Source organism: Capra hircus, chromosome 2 (genome assembly GCF_001704415.2).
Source record: "Capra hircus breed San Clemente chromosome 2, ASM170441v1, whole genome shotgun sequence".
Taxonomy (NCBI): domain Eukaryota; kingdom Metazoa; phylum Chordata; class Mammalia; order Artiodactyla; family Bovidae; genus Capra; species Capra hircus.
Genome location: NC_030809.1, coordinates 96,429,590 through 96,455,357, shown reverse-complemented (window position 1 = coordinate 96,455,357; position 25,768 = coordinate 96,429,590). Strand labels below are relative to the sequence as shown.

At 39.1% G+C, this 25,768-nt stretch overlaps 1 protein-coding gene across 2 annotated transcripts in view; it reads right to left on the bottom strand.

Annotated features, from left to right (window-relative positions):
• GPD2 (glycerol-3-phosphate dehydrogenase 2) overlaps positions 1-25,768 on the bottom strand; it is a 147,475-nt gene that overhangs the window by 47,694 nt on the left and 74,013 nt on the right. For both annotated transcript variants that reach the window (XM_018063241.1, XM_018063247.1), the window contains exons 4-6: positions 20,044-20,168; positions 18,650-18,747; positions 17,484-17,647 (exon numbers count right to left, since the gene is read on the bottom strand). In XM_018063241.1, the coding sequence (XP_017918730.1) occupies positions 17,484-17,647; positions 18,650-18,747; positions 20,044-20,168 (387 nt within the window). The remainder of the gene's footprint in view (positions 1-17,483; positions 17,648-18,649; positions 18,748-20,043; positions 20,169-25,768) is intronic.

The following is a 25,768-nucleotide window of genomic DNA, read 5'->3' as shown; positions in this document are numbered from 1 at the left end:
CAGAAGACTGCTCACGGACAGGCTAGACCTTGAGCCTGCCTGCTCCTGGTTCACTTCTCTGCTCCTACCAACCTGGCCCTGCCCTCAAGTTACTGAAGGGTGTTCATTATTTGAGGGTATCAGTTTAGCAGATCTAGCCAAGGTTTAGTGCTGCCACATAAAGCTATCTCTGAGAGTAGATTCTTCTTACTGCCCATAGAGAATAAGGAAAAGCCACTCATCCACCCTTCATCAATACCATAGTTCAGGATGCAAATTCAAAGTCAATCTTACTTTATGGGCTTTAGGTTCACCTGGTCACAAATAAAAACTTCAAATGTCAAAACCATTCAATTCTAGTTACAAACCTAAGGCTAAGAATCAAAGACCCAAACGGACTCTTTACCTTAAGGAGAGGTCAAATTATAATATATTACTCCATTAAAATACAACTTAACATGCAGCATATTAGGCTTCAACTTAACATACGTCTCAAAACTTCTGAGGAGCACTGCACAGAGACGCTTTTGTAAAACAACCTTTACAGCACTTTGACGTGACCGTATGTTCATTAAAAGGAAGTATTACTACGTACATACATAAGGTACATAATGAATTCAGTATGTGTCTAGAGTTGGCTAATACCATTAAAGCACACGCCAAAAGCACAGACTATAAATCAAAATGCGATTTGTCAAAGTAAGATCTTAATATGATACAGGTTAGAAATAAATAAGTAAACCACTGACGTTCTGACATGGAATTAGTGAGGCAAGCTAAGTCCAAACTGAGCCCAGGTTGCAGTCGACATCCCTTTGTTCTATCTATAGCTTTGGCTATTCCTCTCTCTCTTCCACCTGGGGAAGTACAAAATTAGCATGCATGCACCAGGCATCCTTCACTCCCCCAAGGGTTTACATCTCTTACACTGATTTAAAGACTGATATTCTTTCCAAAATGTTGACATAAGCCAGTTGGACAATTACAGATTTTTTAAAGCCCACGTTACTTGAGTTTTTAAAACTCGAGATTTTTCTTAAAACAGAATTTGTAAAACACTTGACATTGGTTTATTAACTCACTTCCAAACTGAGGACAATTTAACAAAAGACCAGAAAGAGTTGGCACACAGTAAATAAAAAGCCACAAGACAACTATCAAAAATGTAATAAAACCTAGTTGGTGAATACCGGAGGTATCCGGGAACTGTGAGCAAAGAGATGGATACTGCTACATGTATTATACCTTCTCTTTCCTATGCCTTCACCTCACTTTCAGCCTGGGTTCCTCCAAATTAACATAGCAGATTCTTTATCGTCTGAGTCACATGGAAGCCCATTCAAGATTCAGCCACTAACCAAATATGGTCCCTAGAATCTGAGTTCCCTGCATCAAATGCTGTTTTCACTCACTAGATGCCCACTGCCCACACATTTCAAAGTTAACTCCTTAGCAGGGCATACCTGATCCTTCAGACCCTGGCGGTGTTTGTCACTCCACACCTCCACTCCCCCAGTGCTCACTCTCCCTTACAATGGCTTCCTGTACTCCTGTGTGCCTTCTTGCCTTTCGCCATAATGTTCCCTCATATCCTTCCCCACTGGCCTCAGCTAGCTATGCTGCTCTTTTAAAATTTGGAAAAGTATCACTTCCTCGTGGAAGTTTTTCTCAATCTCCAAAACCACCTTAGGTATATGCCTCTTATAGAATTTCTCACATATACTGCAAACCATCGACTTCACTGTCTGCATTCTCCACAGAGCTTTTGGAGGAAAAGAAACATTTTGTGTTACTCTGTGTATCTCCAGGATCTATCAAATTGCCTGGTTTTTACATGGTGCTAATATATGGCTCCAGAGAAGGTGATGGCGCCCCACTCCAGTACTCTTGCCTGGAAAAATCCCATGGATGGAGGAGCCTGGTAGGCTGCAGTCCATGGGGTCATAAAGAGTTGGACATGACTGAGCAACTTCACTTTCACTTTTCACTTGCATGCATTGGAGAAGGAAATGGCAACCCACTCCAGTGTTCTTGCCTGGAGAATCCCAGGGACGGGGGAGCCTGGTGGGCTGCCGTCTATGGGGTCGCACAGAGTTGGACACGACTGAAGTGACTTAGCAGCAGCAGCAGCAATATGTGGCTCAGGGAAGCCCTGGTAGCTCAGTGGTAAAGATTCCACCTGCAGTGGACACTGGGTTCAATCCTTGGGTTGGGAAGATCCCCTGGAGAAGGAAATGGCTACCCACTTCAGTGTTCGTCCCTGGAAAATCCCGTGGACAGAGGGGCAGGACAGGCACAGGGTCGCAAAAGAGTCAGACGTGATTTAGCAACTAAACAACAACAAAAATAGATATAGAAATAAATAAAATTGCTAGTCACAGGAAAAAAAAACTAAGAATACTATTCTAACTAGAAAGGTATGAATCAACACTTTATTTCAACTTGCTGTACAAATGCTTCCTTTTCAGTCCTTCCAAATATCTCAAGACTAATAATACATTAAGGCCAATCCTGATGAAGAAAGTCAGAATTGAAGAAAAGAAAATCTTAGAAAGTGCTGATACACATTTTTACAGTCTACACAGACATGGCAATAACACGGTGTAGGCCTAGACCTATAACAGACACACTTCAATTCCAAAGTAACACAGGTCAACATCCAGTCAACTCCTTTCCAAGAATCAGGAATTAGGAAGCTCACCAGTGTCTACATGGAAATTGTTTTCTGTTTTTTCACATCTTGGGATTTTTTACAAACTTCTGGGAAGAAGATTTATTAAAACCTACTAAGATTGGTAAAGTACAGACTGGAAGCCCTGCTGATGGAATCAGATTTCGGGATGGACTCAAAGGTGTGAGGTGAAATGTAGGCTGGTCAACAAGTCCTGAAGTTTTGGGAGGCAAAGCTTCAGCAGAAAACATGAAGTGAAAATTCAACTACTGCTTTTTAAGCCATTTCCCAACATTTCTTCAGAAGCTCTCATAGCTCACGCATTGATGAGGGAAAACCAGGCTTTTCCCAGTTTCCCTTTCATAGATTAATCAAGTGTACATACAGAGACTACCCAGGTGGATCCAAGGGGTCCTCAGTGCTACAATGGTACAGAATTTTCTGGAGGACTCCTGTTTCATTTTGGACACAAGGATTCTGGACATAAGGAAACCTAAAAGCAATGGAAGTGGGCACAACCCGCTGGACAGGAGAGAGGCACTCAGTGCCTCAGTGGCCACTGCTTCCTCCTGCCCTTGCAAACGTCCCCTCCTGTGGAGGCAGAGGATGGCTTTGAAGGTCTGGGTAACTTAACCATCCCAAAGGCTGACTTCAGGCCTCACATGCTGACAGAGATCTTCTCGTGCAGACTGACCACCCTACACTAAGTGCTATGTGTCTCTTGTGAGTTAGCGAAACATTTATGACACCTTGTTTTAACATATGCTTCTGCCCAATCCTAGCAAGGCACAATTTTTATACTGAATCAGATAGTAGAGGTGGAAATTAGGGAATTTTTCTTCTCCCCAGCTCTCTGCTACTCAATAGCCTTCTATGTCCCTGTCACTTTGTTGGTTCTGCTTCAGATTCCTGCGACTTGGTTTCACCTTGTTTCCGGGTGGCCCTGTTCTCTGTTTTGTAACTGTTATTACAGTCGGAAGAATGATTTCAATAAGAGATGACAAGATCAGGCCCTTGTGGTGTCTCAGAAATTTCAAGTTCAGCATGTGTGAAATTCAAACAGAATTCAGAGGAGGAAATAGCTTGAGATTTGTAGCTCGGAAAGTGTTCATGGTGAGGGAAGACCACGTCCTCAAAATCGGATAGTGGAGAACAACTATGGGAAAGAGGGGTGTGTGCCACCCAGCACACACAAGGCCTTCCCAGGAACTCCAAGGAACTCAGATGCAATCAAAGGCTCGAAGAAACAAAAAGAGGGGAGGATAAGTTTCAGTGAGTGAGTGAAGTTGCTTAGTTGTGTCCAACTCTTTGCGACTCCGTGGACTGTAGCCTGCCAGGCTCCTCTGTCCATGGAATTCTCCAGGCAAGAATACCAGAGTGGGTTGCCATTCCCTTCTCCAGAGGATCTTCCCAACCCAGGGATCAAACCTGGTGTCCCTCACACTGCAGGCAGATTCTTTACCGTCTGAGCCACCAGGAGAGCCCTAACTTTAAGACAAAAGTCTAAATCAAAATGTATGGATTGAATTAATGCTATTCACACTTGAGGAGGATGACAGAAGAAAAGAACCAAAGTTACGTTAAACAGCAAAGGTAGCAAATTAAAATAATTAATCTTCAGCAAATGAAGTATTTAACTGCACCTAGGTACTTATATTGTGGGTTCGGTCCCTGGGTCGGGAAGATCCCCTGGAGGAGGGCATGGCAACCCACTCATTTTTGCCCAGAGAATCCCATGGACAGAGGGGCCTGGAGGGCTACAGCCCATAGGGTTGCAAAGAGTTGAACATGACTGAAGCAACTTAGCACACACGCACACACAGGTGTTTATATACTGTAAATGTTACTCAAACTGTATGTTTGCTTCATTGTGTTTGTATTAATCATGTTTACACTTGGCTCCTTTTAAATAGGATCTTTTAGTACTTAAAAAAAACAGACATAATTGAATGGCTTTCCCTCTTTATTCATATTGAAGGATAATGAAGACATGAGATTTACCCAAAAGAGATGAGAAAAGAAATATCCAAAAAGAAGCTAGAGGGAAGAGATAAAAATATGTATTAATCTTGCTCTACACAAAATATATTTCTTGTAACTCCCATGTACTTTTATTTTTTTAATGTTTTTTGAAGAGGCAACTATTAAAAAAGATAATTTGGGTTTATATTATTCCCTCCAGTCCATCCTAAAGGAGATCAGTCCTGGGTGCTCACTGGAAGGACTGATGCTGAAGCTGAAACTCCAGTACTTTGGCCACCTCATGTGAAGAGTTGAGTCACTGGAAAAGACCCTGATGCTGGGAGGGATTGGGGGCAGGAGAAGAAGGGGACGACAGAGGATGAGATGGCTGGATAGCATCACCGACTCAATGGACATGAGTTTGGGTGAACTCTGGGAGTTGGTGATGGACAGGGAGGCCTGGGGTGCTGCGATTCATGGGGTCGCAAAGAGTCAGACACAACTGAGCGACTGAACTGAACTGAACTGAACTGAAGGAAATGGGAGTAGTGAATTTGTCTGACTTGTAAATTCTGACTGTATTCAGATTACTTTTTAAAATAATGATGTATTTACACCCTTTCTTTTGCCAAAAATAGATCTGAGTAGCTACTGAAGTACAACACTTTGCACACAAAAGATTATTGAGAGAGAGGCAGAGAGAACTCTCTGGAGCCTCTCCATGGTTGTCTTTCAGTCAGTTTGTTCTCTGTAAGGAAAAGTAAAACGGCATGAATTCCTAAGCCCACTCATTATTTTATTTCTCAGGTTAAAATTGAGAATTTAAAACACCTGGAAAATAGGAAGTTCCTGGTATACTAAGAGACTTCAGAGTTACCTGCTGCTGCTGCTAAGTCGCTTCAGTCGTGTCCAACTCTGTGTGACCCCATAGACGGCAGCCCACCAGGCTCCCCCGTCCCTGGGATTCTCCAGGCAAGAACACTGGAGTGGATTGCCATTTCCTTCTCCAATGCATGAGAGTGAAAAGTGAAAGTGAAGTAGCTCAGTCGTGTCTGACTCTTCGTGACCCCATGGACTGCAGCCTACTGAAGTGGGAGTTAGAGTTACCTATCCCAAGTTAATTCAGCTATATATTAATCATCTTTGACATAAAGACATTACATACAAGTTATTTGATTTGTTCTTAACCTGATAGTTGTTCATCTAACCCCTATGTTCTCTGACCATTTTCTCATCAAAGCCTTATTCCTCTGAATAGACAGTAAATTACCACACTGGTAATACTTTTTCAGTGAATGCAAGACTATCTCTTTGGTTTTCAATAGTAGAGAAGCAGCAGTTATACAAACTGTGTGGGAAGTCAGTTGTGCGTGTGTGTGTATTTAATGTGCAAAGCCAAGTTGTTTTTTTTTAAGTAAATGGTTATATGGTTCATATTTTCTGTGAATGGATATAATGATGTAAGAAGCGTTTTACTAATATGAAGAGTGATATGAGTAAGTATTAATAGTAATAATGAAACCAGTTTGAAATTCACATTCTAAAATAGTGGTCTATTTGGCGCTAGAGAATATAATCTACCAAGGTGTTAGTTTCATTTATAAGAATGACTTTTTTTTTCAGTTTTCTATATTATATTAGCAGAGCTTGGTTGTAGAATTTCTAGTTGCAACTGCCATAGGGGTTTTTTAAGTGAAGTGGTATTTTTATTACTGCTATTTCTTGTGAGGGTAGATACCAGCCTGGCCTTCCATTACACTAAGAAAGCCACTGTGTGTTGTGTGAACAGCTAAATATTGATTTGACTTTTTTTTCTCTCTCCTTCTTCCTTTTCCTGAGCATTTATCTGGGTAAAGGCTCTTAATCTCCCTGAAAGAATTCTAGAAAACATGCTGGAGTGCATAGATCAGTGGACATCAGGGGACTCTGCCAGTAGACGGTGCCAACAGACACTGTCATAGAGTAAAGTAGTAAGAAAACACGGTTCTAAAGACCAATTACTCCGGCTTTTTTTATTTCCTATTTATTTATCCACATTCCAATGGTAATTATTTCTTTCCAAATATGATCTAAGAGACCGTATCTTTGAAGGAGAACTACTTTGAGACAAACGTACTGGGGGATAGTTACTTTAAGCTTCAATACATGGTACATTTAAACAGGGCTCCTGTTTCTTGGGAGTGTGTTTTCCCAAGGTCTCTAAAACAGAAGCAGAAAATAAAAATAGAAAGTCTTAACCATAAACTACAATTAATTAGCTTCATGTCTAAAAATTTTAATTCTATTACTATAAAGAATATAAAATAAAATTTTACTAAGAAGTGTATAATTTCATGCATTAGCATAAAACAGATCCATCTATTTAAAAAGACTGTACTTCACATGAATATTTAGTCTGAAGGTTGCCTTCAAACACAAACAGATGATATGTACTAGGTTTTAGCAAATTTAAACAAATCAGAGGATGACAATAAAAGCATTTGAGACTCACAGCCTAATTTTAATATCCCTATACAGATAAAAATAGTGGATGTGCCATTGTTTTGTGGTATCCAAAGAAACAAAATTTCATTTTCACTTATAAAAAGAAAAATAATTTGGGACTTGGTGGTCCAGTGGTTAAGGACGGGAACTTGCCTTTCAATGCAGGGGACTCTGGTTCTATCCAGAGTCTCTGGGATAGATGTGAGATAGATCTGGGATAGATCTCTGTGCTCCACAACTAGAGAGAAGCCCACATGCAGCAGCTAAGCCACCGCAGCCAAATAAATAAATAATTTTTTTAAACAAAGAAAACTAACTTGAAAATATCGATGATGACTAAGGCTGTATGTACCAATGCATATATTTTGATCTAAGCAGTGAACATGACTATAATATTTAATTCCATGAAATTTGGTTCCTGGATTCTTTTTAAATTCACCTTTTCAAAACTTCGGGGCTCCTTATACTACCATGGAATGAAATATTCATTATATTAGATGAAAAGAGAAAGGCATTACTATTATCTAAGGAATGGGAGGAGAAGCATTACTATTATCTAAGGAATGGGAGGAGAAGCAAATGAAAGTGTACATAATATATACACATATGCATACACATGCACACAAGGAGAGGATAAGCCAAAATCCTGTTTTTTAAAATGTTATCTTTAAGGAAAACGAGGAAATGGTGAGAAGGGAGAGAGACTAACCTTATTTTGAATAGTTTTTGTGTCTACTTTGACTTTGAAGCCCTGTATCTTATAAACTTTTTTTAAAAGCACACTTTTAAAAAGAGAAATCCCTAAAAATAGAAAGCAAAATTAAAATGACTTGTTGTATCAAGCTGATGGCTTAGCCACACTGATAGAAACTATGTAAAGTAGCTTTAAAAGACAGTAATTCATATATTCCCATTGGCATATACTCTAAGAACAACAAAAACAACAGAACTGCAACAACTAAAACCTTAAACTGGTTTCAAGAATAAAATTTCTGGAGGTATGACTGATGAGATTAAATAAAGTCATGTACACATGAATTTAAGTATAATTAATTATGTCTAAGAGGGCTTCCGAGGTGGCACTAGTGGTAAAGAATCACCTGCCAATACAGGAGACATAAGAGAGGCGAGTTCGATCCTTGGGTTGGGAAGACCCCCTGAAGGAGGGCATGGCAACCCACTCCAGTATTCTTGCCTGGAGAATCCCATGGACAGAGTGGAGCCTGGTGGGCTACTGTCCATAGGTTCGCAAAGAGTCAGACACAACTGAAGCAACTTAGCATATGTGTCTGAGAATTCATCATATTTTTCTTTTTTAAACAAAAATTTTTTCTTAACTCTTCCTATAGAAAAGCCTAGAAATGACCAAGTAGCAATGAATATCCCTAACAAATAGATTATGGTTTTTAATTATCATTTCCCACAGGAAGAAGTCAAAACTTATTGGAGAAACGAATGCTTTAGGTCAGATCTAGGTCAGAAAAGTTTATGAGATTAGGCTGGATTATTTTGTCATAGCAGATAACACAGAAGCCATCATACGCCACTGACAGCTCATCAAGAGGGATCAGAAGCCAACTTGAAGAGGTGCCCATGTCAGAAAAAGGGTAGTTTGAACATCAGCAACTCTAATAGACTGATACATTTCAAATATATGTAGAACCATGAGTTTAATTAATAATCTAAAAAAAAATCACATTTGGAGTATACTAGAAAACTAACTCATTATTATTGAAAACTAACATATAAGTGAAAGAATCTAGCATTTATCCAGAAATTTTATACAAAAAATGCATCACAAGGTAGCCAAAAAGTTAATACTGGGAAATTATAACTATTCTAACTAATGAATGAAGTTGGAATGGCAGAGTTAGAAAAGTGCAATTTTAACCCTCTAACCTCTAATGACATACTGAAGTCAATCTAGAAATTAATCATTACAAAAGAGGCAAGAAGACCAGTGATGGAAATTCACACCACCACCTAAAAATTATTTATGACAAAACAATTTGATCCAGTCTCCTTGTAGCTAATCATTAAAGGTGTCTCACTAGTAAAGAATCCATCTGCCAAGCAGGAGACATGGATTCGATCCCCAGGTTGGGAATATTCTCTGGAGAAGGAAATGGCAACCCACTCCAGTATTCTGACCTGGGAAATTCCATGGACAGAGGAGCCTGGTGGGCTACAGTCTATATAGTTGCAAAAGAGCTGGACACAACTTGGTGACTAAACAACAACAACCAATCTCTTAAATCTGGGATGCCTCTGTGATTCACTTTAATTAACAGAATATGGTAGAAGTGACACTGTGTGCCTTCTAAGGCTAAGGCAGAAGAAGTCTTGCATTTAAGACTCGGTCTCTTGGTTCTCACTGGGGTAAGCCAGCCACCACATAAGAAGTCTGACTATGTAGAAGTCCAGCTCAGCCATGTGGAAAAGCCACGATGAGACTAAGACGTGGGACCAGCCCCCTGCTATTCCAGTCTTCTCAGCCCAGGAGCCAGACATGTAGGTAAGAAAGCTTTCGGAAGACTCCAGCCTCAGCCAGCACCTCACTGCTTATAGGAGGGGTCCCAAATGAGTAACGCCCAGGTGAGCCCATCCATCCTCAAAACTCTGAGAGAGTCCATTGATATTTTGAGTCACTAAGCTTGGGTGTTGTTTCTTTTGCAGCAACAGATTAATGGGACAGGCCTAAAACCACTGTACAGGAAACACAAGGGAACTGTTAAACAAAACCATGAGGAAGGAAACAAAGGAAGGGATGGGAAAGTATTAGTTAAAAAGAATGAATTGGTATACAGAAACCTTAACTAGGATTTTGTTTATTTTATGGGTTTATTTTTTAATTGGGAGCCAATTAAGGTTTGATACTATAGGTGATATGGGATCATGATCAGATATTTGATCTTAAGGAATTACTGTTAAACATTTTAAGTGTGACTATATTTTAAAGAAAACTCTTAACTTTAAAGCTATAGACTGAAATATCCAAGGATGAATATTTGTCCTCTGGGGGCAGCAAACAGGCAGATAGATGAAGCTGGGCCATGAGTTTATTTGCTGAAACTAGAAGTTCATTTCATTACTCTCATTATTTTGCATATGTCTGAAGTTTCCTTTAGTTAAAAATGCAACTATTTGGCTATGTTTTGTTAAAGCATGTAACTGACTTAAAACCTAATGATAGCTGAAAGAAGACATAATGTTATAACTTTTTGTAAAGTTCTTTATGTTTAGCCAAGAAAAAATATTATTTTCACATCATTGTATATCCAAAATATTGATCTAGCTATTTAACTCTGGTTCTGAACTTCTCCTGGAAAACAAGAATCATGATTTCCATATTCTAATATATGCTGAGTTTGATCAACTAAGACAATTTATGGGGGAAAAAATCTTTTGAAAACCGTACTCTGCTAAGCAAATGCAAAACATTATTGGTAGTGGAGACCATATGTTTGCCCTGATATTTGGAATATATGCAGTGAGCCCTCTCAAAATCTGTAAGCTCAGAACTCTGTCCTTAATGCATTTGGATCTAATACTAGTCATAGTGCTTAGAAAACAGAACCTTCAGAAAGATTTTTTTGGATGAAAGAGTAAACTAGAGGAAAGAGGGCGTGGAAATTTTTGATACACTGGCTTTACCTTTGATTCTGCATCTTTTTTAAAAGCTCAATCAAGCGACAGAATGTGAGAGAGAAGTTATCTTTCTGCGACCCCACCAGAAGTAGTTGTTCAAACAACATTTACACATATATCCTTCTACTGGTGAATTTTAGCATTGTTTTTAAGCTTTTAGATGCAGAATTATGAATTACTATCTCAAAATGAATTACTATCTCAGTATGCTACACCTGATCAAACCTACTTTTGAGTGCTTTTGATTTTCTTCAAAAAAAAAAAAAACTAATTATAAGAGAATAAATTTAATATATGATGGTATTTAATACATGATGGTCAAGTGAGCAGTAAACAATTGCAAGCTTTCCTAGGGGCTATTTTGCTCTGTCTCACCATCAGGAAGCTAAAGCATATGTTGGATGTTAGCCTGGGTGGACACAAATGTGCCCTATTTACTCAAGGTTTCCTTTGAAGCCACAATTTATAAGTTTTGTTTCTTAGGGGTACATGTCAAACTTCATTTAGCATTAGTTGGTATCCAGATACACTGAATAGCAAAAAGGCAGCATTGCGGGGCAAAATATATGACTGCTATATGAGCAATAATGTCAGTTTCATTTATGTATCTCACAAAAAACAAGAAGAGAAATACAATGGAAAAGCTGACAGGAGGAAATCAAGATAAAAATTATTCACTAAATTTATTTAAGTGTAAAACTTCATATAGACAGGGAAAATATTAAAACTAATAGGTTTTAAATCAACATCTAAGAAGTAGATAATTTTAGAGTAAGTTCTTTTAAAAAGTGTTCTTTAACCCTTAAATTTCAAATAAATTTCAAAGAATATTTACTTATGTAAAACATATGTATGTGCACAATATTTTCCTTTTTCCTAAGAATGTTTTGCAAATTTTCTGGAAGAATCTGCAGATTTTAAATATATGTATATATATAAAATATACATATATAAATATATATGAGGACATTTGTGGAATTGATGCTTTGCTTTAGAATATTTTTGTGAAAAGCTGGTTTGATGGTTGATACAATATGCATAAAATTGACCCAAATAAAACAATTAAATTTAAATAAATAAATTTAAATTTAAATAATTTTACACTTAAAAGTTATTTATATTTATATTTATTAATATTTATTAATTTATATTTATTATTTGAGGCTCAAAACACTTCATGAGCAACACATTATAAACTAAATTCATAGATGTGCAGCTCAAAACTCAATAAGGTTTGTAAACTTAAGCCATCTAACTTTCATAGTATTGACTGCTTCAATTGCACTTCGTTGTTTAGTCGCTCAGTCGTGTCTGACTCTTTGTGACCCAATGTACTTGTAGCCTGCCAAGCCCCTCTGTCCATAGGATTTCCCAGACGAGGATACTGGAGTGGGTGGGTTGCCATTTCCTCCTCCAGGGGATCTTCCTGACTCAGGGATTGAACCCACGTCTCTTGCATTGGCAGGCAGGTTGCTTACCGCTGAGCCACCATGACAATCTGGAAAGCATTTTACAAGTATGATTGCTTACAAATGTAAGACAAGTTATCATACCATCTTCAACATATATTTTCTAAGACTCATCCCTGTTGTTCAGCTTAGCTTAGTTCATTCACTTTCAATGCTCTATTTTACTCCATTATGTGAATACACTATAGGTTACTTATTCATTTGTCTCTTGCTAGATATTTGAATTATTTTGCTTTTTGAAGTTATTCCCAGTGCTGCAATAAACTTTTTGTCCATATCTCCTGGTTGCCACATGTAAGAGTTTCTCTGTGATTTATACTTTAAATGATGACAAATTATTAACCCAGTGGTACAAAAAAGAAAAATCAAGTTGAGTAATCCAGAAGTAGAGTAAATGTCAACACATAACTCCAATATGGACATTTATTTATAAATTGCATACTTGTACTATTGTACACATATATATATATATAATAGCCATTTAAACTATATGTAAAAAAAGACATTTCTAAGGAATTTGATAGAAACAGGTGTAAGTAAAAGTCCAAAAATACTCTTCCTTACCCCCAGTCAAGGTCTTGTGCAACCCAGGAGGTTTACACAACCACTTTAGGATCACCATAACAACCTCACAAGAACTGTATTAAGAAGCACAGAGACAAACTTGTATAATGGCATGGCTATTTCATTTGTAAATCCATACTAGTTGGTTATTTATTGTATCTATTTCTGTTCTGAGGAAATCAATGTATCTGTCAGATTTAAAGTAGATAACACCCAATTATAGTTCAACAACTGTGTTTACAAATAATGTACATGAGGATTAAAGGCACCATCTTTAGGTTTGACTTATGCTCCAAGAACAAAATGAAACAAAAATGAAAACCCAAGACCAAAAAAAAGAAAAAAAGATCACCTTTGTGTTACTGAGTAATTGATTTTTCTTTCCTTTCTTTTAAAGCTTTCAAACTAGATAAAACCAACACCTTAAAAGACTTGTCTTTAACCCAGGCTTTCTTTTATTAAAGTATACAATTGTGGGTACATGCCTAGAGGAATAATAGTTTGTTCCTAACAAAAGAGTCTGGATTCCACAATATGCCTTTAGCCAGAGGCATCGTTCCCCAAAGCACACAGCTAACTGCATCTCCTGCTGTACCTGTAACAATTTAATTGCATAAGTCAGCCTAGTCAAGCATCTCCAGCTCATGACTGGGAGACATGAAATTCATTGTCATTATTGTCCCTGTCATTTTGGATCATTATATCCTGCTGCAGAATTTTCCTCACTTCAGTGCATTTTTACCTCCAGGAGCCAGGGATTATAGCTGAGGTTGGGGTGGGGGCAGGACCGTGAACTACATTTACCTCGGGGGAGCCAGAGATTAAATTGGCTTTGCTCTCTCACAAGCTGAATTCATCTATTTGTATGCTGTGAGTTTTAGGCTGGAATAAAAATGAATATTCTAGTGAAACTTGGGTTTCAATTCCCCCTTTGAAACACGGCTGTAACCAACTTTTATTTACATTAGGAAAGCCAATGTAATTTCTCGTAGGTTGCTATTTTCATATGTGCATAAGGAATACTTAAGGGCATCATCGAGTATGAAATGACAGATATCTCTCTCTGTCACTGCCTGGACTCTCAGAAGGAAGGATTTAAAGCTGTAATTTTGTTCTCCAGTTGCATCTTAACAGAAGCTTAATGGGGGTATCTTATGGTTTTAAATATTTAATGATTTTTAATTATATCTCATTTTCTGTGTACTGGATTGGATCAGTGAAGTTCAACTACAATGGCAGCAAAGATCTCTGGGATCAAGCAGAGTAAAGCTGACAGAGGAAGACAAGTAAGTTTCTGAGGAAACGGGCAAATCATCCATAGCTGGCTCAAGAACCTCACAGCCCGCCAAGTCACCTGAGCCTGCCGTGCCTTAAGCACTTCTTGCTGATGTGGGAAGAGCTCCAACAGTCACCAACCTACACACGGAAACCCACGATCAGTGGTAATGGCCACAGGCCGGTACAGCTGGTCACTCTCTGGTAGGACGGGAACAGGGACAGAGGAAAAACACTAGGACTAGTCTCAGGCAGAAAACCAGTAAGATGGCTGTATTGCTTTCTCTAATGTAATACGAAAAAGAAAATATAACCTGGTATGTCACTTCCTACCCCAACTTTCACTTCAGGGGGATTTTACTGAAAAATCTGACATCTACTTTGTTTACACAGTCTGTGAGGCCACAAAGAGTCAGACACCACTGCGCATAGCACAGCATACTGAAAAAAGATGGTGGTTATTCCTCCACATATGTGAGTTTGTTTTTCAGAGGTTAATAAAATATGGCAAGCACAGAATAGCCACTGTAATTACCACATTAACAGAATCCCTTTGCTCTACACCTGAAACTAACATGACACTGTAAACCAACTATATTCCAATTTTAAAAATTCGTAAAAGATACCCTCTGCCCTATAGCCATCAAACTCGAATCCTACCCTCTTTCCTATTCCTTGGCAACCAGAGTGTTTCCATATCTGTGTAAACATGCCTAATCTGAACATTTCATATAAACGAATCATGTGAAAAAAAAGTATGTGGCCAAAGATGTAAACTTCTAGTAATAAGATAAATAAGTTCTGGAGATGTAATATATAGCATGTTATGCTGTGCTGTGCTTAGTCTGACACTTTGGATCCCATGGACTGTAGCCTACCAGGCCCCTCTGTCTATGGCAATTCTCTAGACAAGAACACTGGAGTGGGTTGCCATGCCCTCCTCCAGGGGATCTTCCCAACCTAGGGATCAACCCAGGTCTCCCGCATTGCAGGAAGATTCTTTACCATCTGAGCCACCAGGGAAGCCCAAGAACACAGCAGTGGGTAGCCTATCCCTTCTCCAGGGGATCTTCCCGACCCAGGAATCGAACTGGGGTTTCCTGCATGGTTATGTTGTTGTTATTGTTGAGAAAGGTTTATCTTATAAATTACAGTGTTCAGAATTCAACTGCAATGGTCTATGCTTAAGTATTTTTTTCCTTTCTGAAGTACTTTGGTAGCAGGATAATAATGCTATATTTCTGGTTAAAGAGTAAGTCCTCCTTTCCTTGCTCTGAGCACACATTTATTACATTTAATTCCTTTCTATATGCTCCTTTCTACCTTATTTGCATGTTGTTATTTAATTTGCTCATCACACCATTAGTTGTAGCAAGAGTCGCCCTACCTGTGAATACAGCTGTGAAACTGGAGAGCTACACTGTTTCCCATGGCTGTTTTGTCTTGCCTCAAGCATGACATAGTTGGACCTACATCATTTCAGAACAAGATTAAAAAAGAAACTATTTCCAGTGACTAGAATGATTTTTACTTTTTCAAGATTTGGGTTTCACAATCAATTTTCAAATATCAATTTGAAATTCTTTTTAAAAATAATTTTTAAACTTTTCAGTAATCTTTGCTAAACTCATAATTTTGCTATCTGTAACAAGCTATAAAAGCCAACTGTAGACTAAATAAATTCTCCTTCCTCTGATTTTAATATGATAATGTTTCTCCTGCATTATGTGACATAGATTTCCCTTGGTTTCTCTATGTAGAATCAATAAGAATCTATAATTCATAACAATATCAAACCAACATAAGATAGGACACCACAAATTCAGATATGACATCCACTAATATTCCCCTCAAGGAGCTTCAGATATGCACAAGCTAAAAAATAAAAATAACAAATAAAAGTAGTTTGTGTTCAGTAGGTCACGTGGTAGAGAAAATGGCCAAGTACTTGAGAGAGTTTGCATGGGAGGGATTAAAATTAAGAGGCAAAGGGCACAAACATTTCCATGGCAGGATGGGCAGGGGTCCATTTGCAGAATGCCTTCTGATTCCTCCTGCACCAAAAACCTCTTTAATGTAATCACCCAACAAACTACAATGGATTAACGTTAAGGGTCTGAAGAAGGGAAAGAAAATTCAGTTAAGATTGTCCTTTAACATGAGATTCAATCAGGGGCACCAAAAAAGTAGTTAAGTGGCCCCCTGTGGTGTTTAGATGCTGCAAGGCACTGTAAACTGCATTTTCTGGCTTTTAACATTTGTCAAAGACCCTTAACATTTTTCTAACATTGTTGCTCCTAACATATCTTCTTGAGTTTGTCTCCATTGCCCCATCTTCATGTATACATTTTGCATTCATACATGAAAGCCTGACAGATAGCTAAATTGATTCAGAAACCTAACGCTGAGGAGAAACAAAGGGGGTAGCCTAAAAGATATCCCATATTATGAAGTATAAATATCAAAGTTTTCTGAAAAAAGAAAAAAACAAAATACATCTTCATACTAAGAGTTTAGATATCTACCACTAAATACATAAGATCACGTAGTGGGATTTTAAAAACTCACTGAGCTATAGGGCCTAAGCTATCCTTTGTGTCACAAAATTTCTAAGACTTTTTGAACATGTACAGTAATCTGTGTCCAGCTATTTATTTATAAACAGAAATTCCTGGACTATTTTCCAATTCCATTCTCCCTTAAAAAATGCAGTAAAATGTCACAAACAGCTTTTCCTGTGATGTTCTGTGTTGTATTGTGGTTCATCTGGAGCTATGTTAAGTGGTTAGTTCCTTCAAATAAAAGTGTAGGAACTGTGTTTGTTAACACACACATAAACACAATGAATTAACACTGAACACAAGGCAAATGGGTACTAGATAATGTCACTGTTAGAAAACATCTAATAACAATAAAATAAGCATTAAAAACTGAGGGACTGAAGGAAAAACAACAGACTGGTTTAACAGATGCAATGTTCGTCTACCTTCATCACATAAATTATATGTTCAAGAATTGTGTCCTGTGCAAAATATGAACATGTCCATTTCAGCCCAGAGGCATTTTTCTCTAGGCTTATAACCCCTTGAAAATAGAGGTTTCATCTAGAAAACCTAACAGATCCTCAGCTGCTTTCAACATTATAATATATTCATAAGGCAAGCGTTCACTGGCAAACATATAACAAATTAAATGGCATGAAGGTTGGGGCCCAAAATGCACAATGATGGAAAACAGACCAAACCAACCATGAGATTCAAAGTCGAAGGAATATTCAAGACCAAGTGATGTTAAAAGCAAAACATTACTTGCAGAGTGCACATGTGTGTTTGTGTGTTGTGTAAGATTAGCATTAATTAGTATGCAAAACTATCTCATTAAGAATACACTGTAACGGTCATGAGTATCTTGAAAAAACAAAAATCATGTACCATCATAGTAGACAATTGCTCCCACCAGTTTGTCCTTCTGAAGCATTGGGAAATGCTCAAGGGCTCTTGATTTGCTGAGGACATAACTGCTTTTCAGGCAATTACTTCCAGCAACCAGATCATATAGCTTGATTCCTACCCAGTAGTATGGTAACTGCCACCACCTACAGCATAAAGAGGGGAAAAGGTTTCTTTACAAACAGGGTACAGAATGTCACTTTATATGACACTTTTTATTAAGAAAAGCCAAGTATATCTAGAAGTATACTGCATAAGAAACAAGAAAAGTGCCTTCCTGTTCTGAGACCAGCCCAGCTGAATTACATACATAAATGAATCATCTCGAAGGCAGTGGTTCTGGACCTGACTGCATATTAGACTTTCTAGGGAGCATCAAAAATAAACATAGATGCCTGGATCTTGTGTTCCTAGAGATCAACTGAACTAGACTAGGGTAAAGACCAGAGTGACTCTAGTGTACATCCAGGGTAGAGACTCATTGACTTCAGATATCTCAAGCCACCTATGACAAAATACAGACAAAAATGATAAAATTTGTTTCTAGACTCCACAACACTCATGCAGCTAACAGAGCTACATAATCCTATATGTCCTATTATCTGTATTCCAGTTTAAGTCAACTTGATGGATAGCTCTAACAACATTCAGAAAATTGGGTTTAATAATTTACAATTATCTGACACCTACAAACCAAATTTCAGGTGTGGTTAACTCAGAAATGTAAAATGACACAAAATGGCTTAGGGTTTGGAGTTGACATAGGTCAGCTCAGGTTTCGCAGCAGGACTCACTCTGGCTCTGCACTTTAGCCTGCGAATGGCCCTCTTATGTTCCCCAGGGCAAGTGCAGCTGTTCCTCTATATACTCTCAGAAACTGGAGTTTAAAACGACTGATCATATAAGCAGAACACAAGCCACTGTGCCTTCAAGATCTAGCCCTCAGAGGTGAGTTGGCAGAGAGTAATTTAGAAAACGTCACACTTTTTAAAATACAACAAAGGAAAATATTTTTAAAGGATTATAAGATTAGGACCAATTACAACTACTTTACGAAATACACATTGAGGAACTTCTGCCATTAAAACTGGGTTGTTCTATTGGCCTCGGATAAGCAAAGAGTATATTGATGATACCAAAAGGCTTACTTGTAAACTGGAAGCATAATAGGCAATGGAGCTGATAAATGGGGAGCAATTTCCAGCAGGTTGGCACGCTCATGAAGGGCTTCTTTTACCATCCTGTACTGAAAAGCAAAACAGAGAAAATTAGTTTGGCAGTAACAGATCATAATATTTTCAAATGGCAAATAGACACCCTGCCAACTGATTGATACACAGAAACCTCTCTACCTCTGAGTGAGGATGGCTCCCTCCTAATCAAATTTCTAATAATACATCATGCTGTCAAACTGAAAGATTTTTTAGAAACCTTAACTGTATTTGCATAGGAGAAAACCATGCTGTCAGAGTTCCCAGGTGTAAGATATTCTCCTGACTTGAGTTACAAGATTATTGTAACAATTTATCTTGCATTGTCTGTATTGTCCCTTTCTCAGGCCCCCATAATATTTTCTCATGTAAGAGATAACAGATTGTTCAAATTCATGTTAAACGTTTCTTCTTGCCTCCACTAGCCCAAGCAGACATAGTACTTAGGAGTTGCATGGTATTTTATAAATGATCATGAAAAAGCTTTTGTCTTTAGTTATCATTATCCCTCTCTGAAGACCTAGCATTACTATCATAATACTAATTTTTACAAATGAGAAAACAGAGGCTCATAGAAATTGAATACATAAGTTATAGCACATCACAAGCATCTGATTCTAAACCCTATGCTCTTTTCTTTACGTCCATCAAGGTCCTAAACAGACATGTAAGGAAAGGGGACAGAGTCAAAACTGACAATGTCAAGTTAGTGCTGCTGTGTTTTTCATGGACGAAAAGCAGATACGGAATTCAGCTGATTTTTTTTTTTTACCCCCTCTGGGAAATGTCATCTTCCACACTGCCTTGGCAGTTTTCAAATGGTGGCAGACTGGACACAACAAAGTGTGACAAAAAAAGAAAAAGCATGACTCAGATCATCTTTTCCTTCAGAATATGTCAGTGACAATATGCAGTGTGACTGCATTTGCAGTGAAGATCAATTTAATACTCCTCATGTATTACAACAGAGCTCCCCTGAACCTGCTTGGGAAGTAGCAATTTGGTGGTCAGAAAAACAACAAAAAACAATCACAACTGTTAAAAGGTAACACATCCAAAAGTGATTTTGTAAATCTGTACTTTGACATGTCTGTGTAGAAAAGGACCCTGGTTATTCATGAATGTGTTGCTACAGGAAAAAACAACAACAACAACAACAAAAAACCTGACATACCTCTCCTGAAAGACACTCCAGCAGAATATACTAACTAGGTAGTTCCAATAGAAAGAAATGTTAAAGGCCATTAAAAAAAAAAAAAAAAAACTGATTTAATTGGGTAGAAAAAAAGCATAGTAACAATTTTTGTTTAACAACCAGCATACACAATTACCTGCTCAATATCCAACTTCATGATAGCCTTCTGAAGATATCTCACACCACCATGGATCAATTTAGTGCTTCTGCTGCTGGTCCCCGATGAGAAATCATCTCTTTCTACAAGGGCTGTTTTTAGTCCTGTGTAACCAGAAAACCAAATTAACTTCTTAAATTACACAATTTGTATGTAATTCATTAAAGGCACTTCTCCAGGGTAGAGACAATCACAAGAAAAATTACTCTGAACATGGATAAATTTGTATTCAAAGTGCAGTACACTGTCTATATTATAATGAAGAGATTTTAGTCTCTTCCTGGGGGAAAAGTCAAACCAGAACTAGAAGCATATTAAACTGTGAATGAATCACAACTAGAAAATATTACAGTGCAATTTCATGGCAGTAATATACTCTGGTGCGTTTCGAGGGTTGAAGGGAAGACTGGCACCCATCTTTATCCATGTAGAGTTAACTCAGTATTGTTACGATGCCTTCTGGAACTGACATTTAACTCCTCACTACAAGAGCCCAGACATGTGCCAGCCTCTCAACTTCAGTCAACTCTCATGCACGTGTGTTAAGTTGCTTCAGTCATGTCTGACTTTTTGTGACCCTATGGACTGTAGTCCACCAGGTTCCTCTGTCCATGGGGTTCTCCAGGCAAGAATCCTGGAATGGACTGCCATTGCCCTCCTCTAGGGGATCTTCCTGACCCAGGGACCAAACCCGCGTCTCTGGCACTTCCTGCATTGCCAGGCAGATTCTTTACCACCAGTGCCACCTGGAAAGCCCCAACTCTAACGCATCAACCATGAATCTAGACTAGCTGTCCACAGGCACGTTCCTCTTGCCAGAGTTGTGTGAGAGTGGGTATAAAACAGGAAAAGAGATCAAAGGCATCAAAACAGAAGAAAAAGAGGATAACCTCTGATGTTGAGTTTACAGTCTAACTGAAGACATGCAAGCACAATACTGTAGAATTACAAAGAAAAATACATGCCAGGACAAATGAACCCAGTACAGAGTATCCATGAGTAAAGACAATATTCTTAGGAAAGGTGAGGCTAAGGACAAGTCATTCCACCCTCCTTTCTCTTTGAGAGTTGCAATAAATCTCTTAGGAATGAAATAAGTTTTGTTTTGTTTTCTTGCAGACACACCTCTGCCTCCTCAGGATTGGGAGGACCAGCAGTACTATGAGTCCCATACGCTAGTTACAAATGAAATCCAAAACTTCAAAAGACCCAAAGTATACATCAACAAGAAGCCAGGAGGAATTTTCATGGCTTGGCATACTCTTGGGGGATGAGAGAATGTCATAGGGTCCAATTACGATGAGAATACGTAACTGGAGCAGTTTGGGCTCACAAAGCTCATATAAGAGAACCTGCACATGCATTCAATTCAGAGCCATTTATTACATTTAATACCAAAGGGTCGTTTTTATAACTTTTTAACAGTTTAAATATCGTACCCAAATGTCATCATAAAATCAGGGCAATTCCCTTGACTCAAAAGGACAAAATATTTGGAAACTGTGGAGAGAAAAGTAGAGAACTTTGATTCAAGGGCAAAACTGCTAATGCTCTAATGAACTAGCAAAATAACACAGAAATTACAGGTATCATAGATCCAGGTCACTCTTTTTAAGCATTTATGCCAGAAAAAGATATGTAGAGTTCTCAACTATGAAAATGCTAGCAATATTTAGTTAATTTGGTATAGGATGTATTAAACACATAAAAATATTTCATGTTAGTACATATTTTTGAGAGCCTAGGTGCCGGCGAAAGTCCTGGTGTTAGAAATGAAATAGACATGGACCAAACTGTTTAGTAGCTCCCAACCAAAAGAGAGGCAAGTGAACAAAATGAAGCAAAGTTTCATGGGTGTTTCATTTGAAAATGCAGTGGACTCTTATCTTAAAGGCGGTCAAAAATTAAACTCAGAATATAAACCCCAAATTGCTTAGTGGCGATTACATTTGCAATCTCTTTAAGAATGCACTGTGTTGATGAGTTCTATCAACTTTACTTAGTAAATCCAACACAGACTTCTTCTTCCAGCACTAAAATATACCATTTTTTCTTCAGTTGAAGATCAGATGAGGGAGTTGACTTTCAAATGGCATTTAAGAGCCAGATTATTTAAAACACACCTCTCTTCCAGTCTTAGAAGCAGTCGTGGCATTAAGATGCCCACACCATGAGAGGCAGGGACATCAGACTGAGAGAAGAGAAGCAGTCTCCCATCCAGCCCCTGGCTCCCACCTACCCAAAGGTACCCACAGGCTGTGGGAGAAGATGCTTAGTCCCCAGTCAGCCTCCCTTCCTAGTATGTGACCCTCTACCCTAGAGTGTGGACTGGACCTAGCATCTTATTCTAATCAACAGACTACAGCCTCGATGATGGCTGGCCACTTCCGCGGTTAGATTATGAGAGACTGTGACCTCCTCTCAGATGAAGCAAGCTGTCTTGTTCTGAGTTAAGGAACCCATGGATCCCCCAGTCAACAGGTCACAAGGAATTGAGGCCTCAGTCCAATAACTTGTACGGCTCTGAATCATGTCAACATCCATGTCAATTGCTAGAAAGCACTGCAGCTTGTCAGCTTGTGAGAGACTGAGAGCCAGAGGGCCCAGGCAGATTCCTGACTCGCAGACACTGTGTGGGAAAAAAATATTCTTGTTTGAGGTCACAAAAATTGGGGGATATTTTATGGATGGGGCTTCCCTGGTGGCTCAGATGGTAAAGAATCTGCCTGCAATGCAGGAGACCTGGGTTTGATTCCTGGGTTAGGAAGATGGTCTGGAGAAGGGAATGGCTGCCCACTCCAGTATTCTTGCCTGGAGAATTTCATGGAGACAGAGGAGCCTGGCGGGCTACAGTCCATGAGGCTACAAAGAGTTGGACACAACTGAGTGACTAACACTTTCACTTTCTTTATGGATGACACAATTGTTGTGGTCCGGGCATGGGTTGGAAAAGAATTTCCAGACATGAGACAGAATGAGAGGGAAATAAAGTTTACTACAGTGGGAGACGCTGTTCTAACAGTGGGCCAGCTCAAGGGAGAAGCAACGTGGAACAAAGGTCCTTAGTCCACTTTTACACCCAGGGTACAAGGAGTGAGATGGGGGTCTTGTGGGTCATTTGCTGATTGGATGAGGCACGAATACTGGGTAGGGGAAGAGCAGGGCAAATAAATACCTTCTCCCTATGGAGTAGGAGGGGAGACAGGTTATACTGTCCCATTAATAGTTACCACATGGGGGAGGGAAGGACAATATGGGTCTCGTTTTTCCATTCCTGCATTCCCAGGCCCTCCTTGGTTTTATCTGCTCTTTTGTCCTTGGGTCACCACGTTCCTCCCTCTCTTTATGTTTAGGGCCAATTCTTTGGCTCCTTTTGATACCCTGCTCATGTCTAACTTATTTCCCTTCTCAGGCATTTGGGAATCCACCCTCAGAGGAAAGGGGGCAGTAAGCTCTCTGACTTCTCCAGGCTGTACAGGGGTGTTGTGGGCCTCTGGGTTCCCTTGGCCTGGTCTCTGTCCAGGTGCATTTATGCAGAGAGATGAGAGGCCATGGAATGATAAGGGGGACTTGTTTCAGCATTGTCTGGATGTTGGTCAGGGAATATTCTTGTTGTGGTACCACTTGGGGATTTGTTGTATTCTAGAAGAAACAAACTTAACAAGAAAGTTAAAGGTACGTGGCCCAAAGATGAATAGAAGTAGAAAGCTGCTCAGGGGCTAGCCAGGAGAACCAGGCCCAGACAGTGGGTCGTGCCATTAGTGTTTCTCTGGGTACGAGAAGGTACAAGGATTTGGGCTCATAAAATCTTTACCTGAAAACATCTGACTATCTGAAGGCCAGTTCTTCTGGTTTTATTCCAGAGCACAGAGTGCCTTATTTCTGATCTCCACCCTAAACTCCTTTCAGGGGGTGTTGAAGGTCAGCAGCTTGCAGTGGTCATGATGTAATCTTTGTAGAGGCAGCTGACAAGTGCCAACTTCCAGTCAGCAGGGTCCCTTCACAGCCATATATTTGACCATGTTTTGGGGGGATTTCATGGCCACTGTCATCTGCAGTGCTGGGCAGGCTCATCCCCAGGTCCAGGGAAGATTCCATTGGCAGGCCACTCAGTGTGCTGTTATTGGAACAGGCCTTGCGAGCAGCAAAAGTCTCTGGACCATACCTGTCCTACTAGCCTCTTGGTCCAGGAAAATATTCCCTCTTGTTGCTTCTTCCCATATCTAGAGTTACATTATTACAATCATTGATCTCATATGGAACTGCATATCAGCATTTTATCACAGGCTCAGTCACACAATTAGTAACGTAAGAAACAATCTTCTGAAACGAGCGACATAGAAAATAATATAGCTAGCAGTTATGAGTAACGTCACAAGCAAGAATTTAAGTCAAGAACTTTCCTTAGGTGTAGGCCCAGTATACCCCAGGTCATCTGACTTAGTTAAATGATTATAGCCAGGTGTTAATCTCCTGGTTGCACATCATGGAGCATCTGATCTTTATCTGAAGATTGCTTACTGAGATAAGCTTTGGAAACAAATTTAGAGTGTCCTTTTTAATAACTTAATTATATCTTTTAGCAATATACCATAACAACAAGGAACTATCTCAGAAGTAAGTGTTAATAAACACTAGACCCTCATTAACAAAACTAGAAACTTAGTTTAATAATTAACAAAACTTAATATTCAGTGACACATAATTTTTCCATATTAACCCTGTAGTCAGGGAAGGCTTTAGCCCATCAAAAAATGAAGTTTGTCAGGGAAAAGCCAAGGGATGTCTTGGGTCTCCCATATCCCTGACTCTGATTTAACAGCTCTGTTCACCCATTTTTAATTCCCTGCTTTAGGAGTAAACTACTTTGACTGTGTGGATAATAAACTGTGGAAAATTCTTAAAGAGATGGGAATACCAGACCACCTGACCTGCCTCTTGAGAAACCTATATGCAGGTCAGGAAGCAACATTTAGAATTGGACGTGGAACAACAGGCTGGTTCCAAACAGGAAAAGGAGTACGTCAAGGCGGTATATTGTCACCCCGCTTATTTCACTTTTATGCAGAGTACATCATGCGAAACTCTGGGCTGGAAGAAGCACAAGCTGGAATCAAGATTGCCAGGAGAAATATCAATCATCTCAGATATGCAGATGACACCACCCTTATGGCAGAAAGTGAAGAGGAACTAAAGAGCCTCTTGATGAAACTGAAAGAGGAGAGTGAAAAAGTTGGCTTAAAGCTCAACATTCAGAAAACGAAGATCATGGCATCCAGTCCCATCACTTCATGGCAAATAGATGTGGAAATAGTGTCAGACTTTATTTTTTGGGGCTCCAAAACCACTGCAGATGGTGATTGCAGCCAAGAAATTAAAAGATGCTTTCTCCTTGGAAGGAAAGTTATGACCAACCTAGACAGCATATTAAAAAACAGAGACATTACTTAGTCAACAAAGGTCCATCCAGTCGAGGCTATGGTTTCTCCAGTAGTCATGTATGGATGTGAGAGTTGGACTATAAAGAAAGCTGAGCACTGAAGAATTAATACTTTTGAACTGTGGTGTTGGAGAAGACTCTTGAGAGTCCCTTGGACTGCAAGGAGATCCAACCAGTCCATCCTGAAGGAGAGCAGTCCTGGGTGTTCATTAGAAGGACTGATGTTGAAGCTGAAACTCCAATACTTTGGCCACCTGATGCAAA